General features: G+C 42.6%; 1 protein-coding gene across 1 annotated transcript in view; it reads right to left on the bottom strand.

The window, feature by feature from the left end:
- The window catches only part of LOC104516729 (major facilitator superfamily domain-containing protein 6-like), a gene marked incomplete at its 5' end in the record, with an annotated part of 11,491 nt that extends 2,471 nt beyond the window's left edge, over positions 1-9,020 (bottom strand). The window contains 4 exons of the mRNA XM_010161160.1: positions 188-468; positions 2,942-3,040; positions 3,612-3,773; positions 8,923-9,020. Of these exons, the coding sequence (XP_010159462.1) occupies positions 188-468; positions 2,942-3,040; positions 3,612-3,773; positions 8,923-9,020 (640 nt within the window). The remainder of the gene's footprint in view (positions 1-187; positions 469-2,941; positions 3,041-3,611; positions 3,774-8,922) is intronic.
- Between the last annotated feature and the right edge of the window lie 181 nt (positions 9,021-9,201).

Raw genomic sequence — 9,201 nt, 5'->3', positions numbered from 1 at the left:
AGTTATCCCTGCTGTACTATACCTAGAAAACAACTCTGTTTCATGCAGTATTTCAACTACCATTTCACAGCTCCGAATGTATTACACGCTGGCAGAGAATACCTGCCAGGTACTAACAGACTGACACAGCTATGAAGGTTTTCAAGCGTCCAACAAACAAACAACTTGCTGTACATTAGAAGATTACCTGCAAAGGCTGATTCTCGGGAGTTGGATTGGTTTTGGACAGCTTAACCATCTCTTTTATCTGGTAGACAGCATAAGCTAAGGTGACCCAAGGAGAAGAGCTGATGCCCCAGGCAGGCTTGTTCACGTCCTCTTGCTCTTCTTGGTGTTTCGTTTTCTTCAGAGGGAGTCTGGGCTCAGTTCGAGGCATGATATCGTCCGACTGCTGTTGGACTAGGTCAATCGTTGCTATAGGAACAGGACTGGAAGGCACTGGGATCCTTTCCGCCAGCATTGTCTTTTCTGAAGTTTAAAACAAAATAATCACTGGCAAAAGCCAACAAGCTTAAAAAAAAGCAAAGCAGACAATGAACACCAAGTGTTTCTTGCTTTCATAATATGGTTATCACTGTACTGACAGCAGAACCCCGGCACCAACAGCCGGGAGCGAGGCACGCCACGATCTAGTTAGGGCAGCACGGATGCTGCCCGTGCCAGCAAGGCTGTCCGCAGGAGCAGCGAGGTATGCCAGTCAGGCGGCTGCGTGGACACGACGGGCTAAGCGGCATGGAGCGGCCCACTTGGGCCCAGCTAGCTGTGAGAAATGCCTGTTTTCTTGTTACATGGGCATTTCAAAGGAGTCATTTTCATGCTGTATGCAAAGTGAAATAAGTCTTGCAGACCTGTAGGAAAGTTATTTCTCTGAATAAAGCCCCTTACAACTCACTCTTAGCTGAACACTGGCTTCAAACAGGAGCCATTCGGTGAAGCCCCATGGCCTACAGCATCAGAACAGCTGTTTCTTAGAACTTCTAAACCTGCTGAATTGACTTAAAATAGTTGTTTTACACCTTCATCACCTTTTTTTATTTAAGAAACAAACCATCCCTCTATAGTTACTATAGAGTTACGCAGTTAGTGGGTGACCTCTAAGGTTTTCTGACTATCTGAAATAGTTTTTACAACTGTCTTGACATGTCACCCATAAAATGACTGTCATGATCCAACACAATTTGCCTTGCAATCTTGAAGAGCCAGAGCATTTATATCCGAAAGGTAATTAGGCAGACTGTTAGAAACTGTTAGATATTTTAAGCAATCATAGAATCATAGAATCATAGAATGGTTAGGGTTGGAAGGGACCTTAAAGATCATCTAGTTCCAACCCCCCTGCCATGGGCAGGGACACCTTCCACTAGACCAGGTTGCTCAAAGCCTCATCCAGCCTGGCCTTGAAGACATCCAGGGATGGAGCATCCACAACATCTCTGGGCAACCTGTTCCAGTGCCTCACCACCCTCTCTGGGAAGAATTTCTTCCTGACATCTAATCTAAACCTCCCTGATTTCAATTTATACCCATTCCCCCTTGTCCTATCACTACAGGCTCTTGTAAAAAGTCCTCTCCCAGCACCCTTGTAGGCCCCCTTCAGATACTGGCAAGCTGCAATGAGGTCTCCTCGGAGCCTCCTCTCCTCCAGGCTGAACAAGCCCAATTCTTACAATAGCTGTATGTTCTCTACAAGTCCATAAGTAACATATTCTGTAAAGTTTCAGAACATATTTTTTCTGAGTAGAAATATTTTACCAATCAAAAAGGGTTTTTTTTTCCAAATTATAAAAACATATTTTGTTTATAAGCTCTTAGATAGTCCTGCACATTTTAAGCAAACACTGGATGTCCTCTGATAGTGAAGAAATGACGAGCCTGATTCTGCACACACTTGACCACATGCTTAGTTTTACTCATCCAACTGGTCTTGTTGAAAGCAACCTGATCACTGCCACGCTTAAAGTTAAGATACACACTCTTAAGATGGATAGTGTGTATTAAATGAAAGATTGAAACAGGCTAAATAGAATAAGGCCACTAGGAACAAACTATTCTTTTGTAAGTTCACGTGTAATTAACCAAATGTGATGGGAAACGGATGCAGAAAATGCCCTTTTCAAGCTGCCTCTTTTTTTTTTTCCCCCCCCATTATTTGCATGGAGGTGAAGAAAATTCTAGCAAAATAAATATTTGAACAGTTCAGTACAGGCAACTTGATAACTACTCAAGGACAATTAATATCATATTCCAGCTAAAGAAATATAACTTTCATTTAATACCTAAAGCTCATACTGGAAAGTAACATTTGACTAAGAAGCAGCTCAAAAATTCATGACTTCTCAGAATTTGCCACAGTTTTATTGTCTTTATAAGAACTGGATTTATGCTAAGTCCCTAGCTTTGCACTAGGCATTTCATTTCCGTGTAGCCTTTATATTCATAAAGGTGGAGATGAAAGGTTTGAGTTCTACCTGAGGGGAGATTTCTCAGATGCTAGAACAGAACTGAGTCAGCTGTAAAAGTCTGTGTCCTCTGAAGCCCTCTACAATTTCTGGCAGAGGTGGCTTGGACTGGTAGAATACGAGAGCGTGCAGTGGCCAAGGTGACCTTAAAGAACTGATGCAACCGCAATGACTCACCATAGTTGTTAAAAGACTAACCTAGGGAATTCCCAGAACTGAGAGGACATACAGGGAGTAAAATACGTTATGCTTTCCTCCTATCGAGATCCAAGAACCCACCGCTGCCCTTCTTACAGCATGAGCACATCACCTCAATTTCTACCATTACTCAGAAAAACACTTCTCACTTGAAAACAAATAGATTTGTTAAAAATATGAGTCAAGAAAGCAAGCATACGAATTAAAGCTGCAGGGCACAGCTTCAGAGAGGCTTTTTTTCACTAGCTCTAATTTTGTAGTGTGTCAGTGACACGAGTATTTACCTTCTTCTTCATCAGGAACCAACAGCCACTGGATCAGTGCAAATAGAAGGAGAATCACCAAACAAGCCATCCCTATTCCTCTGAATGTGGCAGCAGGACCTGTGATGAGATTATTTGGGGTTTTTTTACATGGAGAATCTACTTACTTAATAAAGTAACGCAGACGAGTCAGCATCATGTGTTCCTTGGGTAGGCATTGTCCCATGCACACTCTGACTAGCTTGTTTCATTACATTTACCTCCCCCAACACCTCTTCAGCAGGCTTTGCGAAGGATTTTTAATCAAGTAATTAGATTCTCAGTTGTTCAACGAGAGGCTGCGTAGTATCAATCTGTTCTCTCACAAAGGATTCATTCATCTTGCTTAGGGACCGGGTTGGATTTGCTCACACAATACTAAAAATACCTAGGCATAACATTTTTAATCAATCTGTACCACTGGCAGGACAAAGCCCTAAGCAACCTTGTCTGAATTCAGTGCTAACCTCACTTTGATCGGGGCCTGGACTGGAGATCTCCCGAGGTCCCTCCCGCCTGAGCACGATTTATACGAAGTGCATTACTCTTTAAAATATAACAATACCTGAGGCATAAATAAGTTCACAGCTGGTAGTTCAGTAGAATCACAACGTCAATAAATAAAATAAAATTCTTTTTTTTTTTTGCTTACCAAAGTAATTGACCAAAACCCCTCCGACCATAGCCCCGCATCCTCTGCCCAGACCCAAGTGGAGACCCTGCAGGATTCCCTGGGCCGACGTTCTCAGCTCCGGAGGCACTGCCGCGCTCAGGTACGAAATACAAGCTGCCCATATAGCCGCGTGCGTGACACCTGGAGAGAGGAAACATCGCCAAGAGTACAGGGTCCCAAGCGTGCTAACACAGCCTCAGAGCCACCCACTCATCAGCCTGAGCGCGCGCTGGGGAAAACCAACAAAATCCCTTCACCGGCAAATACCCGGGAAGTACAAAATTTCGGAATGTGACACAGGCCACCAAGGCACCGGGAGACATGACGGCTCCTTCTTCTGCAGGGTCTGTCAGCAGCTCGTTCTCCCTCTCAGATGACCATACTTCTCGAAACATAGTCCCTAGGGAAGACTAAAACTGCCTTAAAAGTCTCTCTGCCACACTCCCCGTCCCTTTGAAACACACTCCCGATTTCATAAGGTGCAGGCAATTTAAGCATTGATGTCTCCCAGCAGCCTCCCTACAGCCGCAACGTACGGAGTGAAAGGCCGTAAAAGCCAAGCAGTATCAGAGACATCGACCTCATTTGAGAGGTAAAAATTAATCCCCTCTGCCCTTCTCACTGCCCCCAAACCAAGCACCCCCACACCACCTCTTTCTGAACTCACCACCACCACACTCTGCACCTAGCACGGAATGATCCGGAGGGGAAAAGCAGGCAAGCTCCTCAGGGTAGACCAGAGGTGCCGACTGCCACGCTGGCCGTGCAGAGGCAGGCTCAGCACACCCCTCCTCCCGCTATGGCTGCGTCCCGCCTAGGCGCTGGGCCGCCTCAGCTGCCTCCCGCTCCGCGGCCACGTGTCCCAGACAGCCCCAGATCCCCAGCAGAGATTCTGGAAGTCTCCTCCTGGCATGTGCCTTGCAGGTTCAGGGTTAGGAACAGTTTTTTCCTACACAGGAGGAGGCAGCCAAGGGGGAAGGCAGCGACTGACCACCAGCATGTGGAACCAGGCTGCTAGTGGAGCACCCTCTGGGTGGGCTTCTTCTGTGGGGTGGGGAAGAACAGGACGGGAAAAGGCAGGGTTGTGGAGAAGTCGGAAAAACAACACAGCTTGGTAGCTCGCCATGCATTCAATAAGCCTGAACTATTTTGCCACCCTCAGATTGAGTGGGAATACTTTTTTTTCTTATTTGAGTGGTGTTAAAAATAGTCATTGCAGCCTACCAATGCGTAAGCTCTACTGCCTCGGTTTTACCAATGCGTCGGCACAACTGATGATTCAGTGAACACATTCCTGTCCTCTACACCTGACTTACTAATGAACAGTTGGACACTCAATAATTAGTTAGGCGTTTGGGCTGAAGACTCACAGGAGCAAGAAAACACATGATTTTCTAACATACTTGTGGAGTAACTTGGATTTTGCTTAGTTGCAAAATGATAAACAGCTCTGTATGGAATTGATATAGTTCAGGTAGAGGCATGTCAGATGTCCACAAGGTTGTACAGCTCATTTTCATTCTACATCTAAATAAAAATTTCTCAAGCTTTGGGTCTGTAAAGGCCACCTTCACAGACTGCAGAGCTGGTTTTGGTAATAGTACATCATCTTGTTGAAAAATAAAATGCTTACGTTAGGATGACTGCATTTTACCTTATCATTAACAGTTTCAGGCTTTAAAACACACAGATTTTCAATCGAAAAAGCTCAGTTTTAAAACTCACTGGGTATCTACTTTCTTAATGCAGACCCACATATGCTTTGAAAATAGCAACCAAGAACTACCCCAATTACAAAGCAAAGCTAATCTAACATAGATAATGTAATTTGGTTTTAGAAAGGACATCAATTCATGTAAAACGCTCAGTTTTACCAGCTATGAAAGACTAAGTCAAGTATTAAAGCCAGGCAAATCAAAACCACATCAGAAATCATACGAACCGTGACGCACAACACTGCTATTTGTTTGAAAACAAAAGGTTCCACTTAACCAACAGGTTCTTGGACATTTTCACCTTTAATAGATGACCCAGATAGAACATGGTGTTCCCCATTCTCCAAAAAATAAATTCATACCTTTTAACCAGCTTATTTCACTTGCCTTTAAAGGTACGGGCTTTTTGGTGGGTTTTTTTTGTCTTTTTGGTTGGTTGGTTGGGTTTTTTTAGTGGTTTGAGTTTTTTTTTTTAAACTATGTGTACATTACTAATGTGATTTTTAATCCCATTATTTATACAACAGTGACTATTTGAAACAGGTTTTACAACAACTTTTACAAGAAGTCTGGTCTGGATTACTGCTAATCACAATTTCTTTTTTAAAAGAAGTTGTTCGCAACATACGTAGCGTGACACTATTTGCTAAAACCACTAACCACCATTTCACCATCTGGACTATAGTTCCAGCAAGTGTAACAACCCTAGTGTTGTGCTTAGAATAATAATGTTTAGCAAACTTTGGATAATTTACTTACAAGCCACAAGCTGAAGAACTGGGGAGCCAAATTTACTTCAGGAGAGATATATCCTGATTACTGCCAGTTAAAGACCCAAGGTTTTTGCTCTTTAGACAGAGCTGTTGCTGGAGCATCAACAGGAGCCACTTCTCAGAACCGTACTTGTTTTGGAGTTTGTTGGATAACTGTCAAGTGAAAATAGCTGATTTTCAGGTTACCAATACAGTTTTGCACTTTAGACAACTCCTGTTATGCACCTCAGTGACAGCTGTTAGCAGGGACTGCAGACCAGTGCTTTGGAACAACACAAGCTGCGGCTAACTAGCATATTAAAAATTAATTGTTACATGTGAAATGAACAGGATTGCTCGTGTGCTCACAGGCTGATCACATATATATACACCACACGGATTTGTCTACCAGGGTGTCTGGAAATTGTCAGTTACTAAAGATTTAACCTAAGCTCTAGTTTTCATACACTGCATGTGCATGTCGAAACTCTAAATTAAGAAGTGAGTTTAGATCTCCTCATTTACTCCTTTGAGAGTGCAATGCACTCAGAGAGTCCTCCACATGCCAGTTACGCTGACAGCAACAGAAACACGGCATGGCTCCTATTCCAACCAGTTTGCAGAGTCGCCTTCCAGAAATCTCTCCGTGCCCTTCAGCACAGCATGTGGAGATAATCCTTGTATTGCAGAAACATATCAAAAAGAAAAATAAATTCTTTGCAGAAGTCAGCTGAAACTGTTGGTGAGCTTACAACCCGTCCAGCTGATGGAACTGGAGTTTACATGGAATTTGACAGCTTCCTGGAGAGAGTTATGTACAGCTGTAACAAGGACTTCTCCACGGGATTTAAAAGACCCATCAACTTGATGCAGTCCCGTGGCCCGCATGGTACCTGCATGTTCTGCTTAACTTACTCTTTTTTTTAGTTTAGATACTTCTAAGCCTTACATATGCAAAGCAGCTACAACTCTTACCTCCCCCTGTTTTCAAACTCACTTAACAAAAACAAGAGCCTCCTCCTCACCAAATTTCATTAAGGTGCCACCTCTTATCCCCACCGACAGATTCAGTGGATGTGTAGGAAAGAAAGCGGAGCCCAATGAAACAAGATTTGGTGACTGCTGCTGCTGCTGCAAAAAAAAGAATCAATAAGAGGTTAACACCTGTAAGAGTGAGGAGGGGTGAAGAATGAAAGGGAAGGCACCAAAACAGTCAACAGTACTCCTAAAAAAAATAAACTTCAGCAACGCTGAATGAGATGACTGGAACGTAACACATGTAGAGGCAGCAACTGGACACGTGTAGTGCAGCCATGGACTGCATGGGCACTACAGTGCACACAGAACATGAAGAGGCTTTCAGTGTGGGGTTTTTAGCTTTCTCATTTGCTGACTATAAATAACTACAAAGAGCAGTATTAACCCAACTGTCCATGATTCAGCAGTGGCTAGATACAGAGAAGGTCTGGCTGATAAATTCAAGAGGAAGCATTATTTTGAACATCCTTAGTTTTGTCTTTAAAACTCGATTATTCAAGATTATACCACACAAAAAAACCCCACCAAAACAGCTCCCTCGCAGCCTCGCTGTAAAACCCAACCTACATAGTAAGCAATTCATACTGAACTTTCAGCAGAAGAAAAACAAGATTCAAAGTCAAAGAAACTTCTTTCTCAGCTGTGACTAGAGGATGTTTCCAGGCACAAACTAACAGCTGTATTGTTGAGATACAAGTTTTTATCCTGTATTTTGAGTTAAGGTGTCTTTAAAACAGGATTACCTAGAAGGTAATTTCCAAAGCTTTGTATTCATCATTTGTTCCCCCTAGATGTTTAAGCAGGCAGGTGTGTAACACATGCATTTGTCAGGTTCTTCGTGACATTTTCATACTTTAACACTCGGTATGAATGATCAAGTATCAACTCAATAGTTGTGAATTTTAAAAACAAAATTCAGAAGCCTTCTGTTGTGGAAGTTTTAATACAATAAACTGTTTTGGTTGGCAGGGAGGGAGGAGCCAGGACACAGACTTCTTTCTATGTATATATAGAGATCTAGGCAGTGCTCTCCATTTGCATTTTATGTCACATTTTTACTGGTTTTGAGAAGTGGTATCCACTACAAAGACACGAAACAATGTCATAAAACCTAAGTTCACACAATTTATATTTCAACATCTCAATCTTTGGCAACACGACTTTAAAACAGGGCTCAAATTGCTTTTCATAGACCACACCTCTGTCCTCCTAACTAAACTGGTTAAAGGGCAAGTAATCTTAAAGAAGCTGTGTTAGCATACACAAAGATATTGAAAGAAATGCCTCTCAAGTAATTAAAAAGGAAAACTCTACAGTCTAAAAGGTACTGATTGAACAATACCACTGAAAAGCTACAAAATATTTTAGCAGAGTCAGAACAACCCAGGCTATGTTGGTTTGTTTGGGTTTTTTTTCACAGCATCCTTTCAAGAACCACGACCTTTTGCATTTAATGACGTTCACATTTACCACCAAACAGGACCTGCAGTAGGTGTGGACCCAGCTCGTGCCTCTGTCTCTTTGTTTAGTTAAAGGGCGTGTTGGCCTCGCACAGTGCTGTTTGAATAAACAGAGAACTGTGCACAATCGAATGCAAACCCACCCTTTTGACGTCAAATATTTCCCAAGATAAACAGCCATGTTTTATGAACCTGGGTCTTCTGGGATATTTGTGACCAAAAATTAGAGAAATACCAGATTTTTACTTAATCCCAGTTCACTTGGAAACAAGATAAATGTAAGCACCTGATCTTTCACTGGAAGGGCATTACTGTACTGTCTTACCTTGAAGTACTTCCATTGGAAGAACAGTCCAGGCGTTTTCCAGATAGGAGATGTAAATGTATCGAGCTGTATTACAGGCAAGACCAATATAAAGCACTCTAAAGGAAGTAAAGAAAAGAGAAGTCAGGACGTTGGCACTTTCCTTTTTTTTGGTATGTCGTAATACACCGCTTCAGAAGTAATTTGCACGAATACAAACAGTGTGCCAGTCTCAAGGAGTTGCTCAACACAAAATACATACTTTAAGTGCACTTACAGTCCTTAAGGGCAAGGGAGTCC

The sequence above is a fragment of the Eurypyga helias genome, unplaced genomic scaffold (genome assembly GCF_000690775.1).
Source record: "Eurypyga helias isolate BGI_N326 unplaced genomic scaffold, ASM69077v1 scaffold16991, whole genome shotgun sequence".
Lineage (NCBI taxonomy): Eukaryota > Metazoa > Chordata > Aves > Eurypygiformes > Eurypygidae > Eurypyga > Eurypyga helias.
The sequence above is the reverse complement of the archived record's forward strand: the minus strand, read 5'-3'. Positions and strand labels throughout refer to the sequence as shown.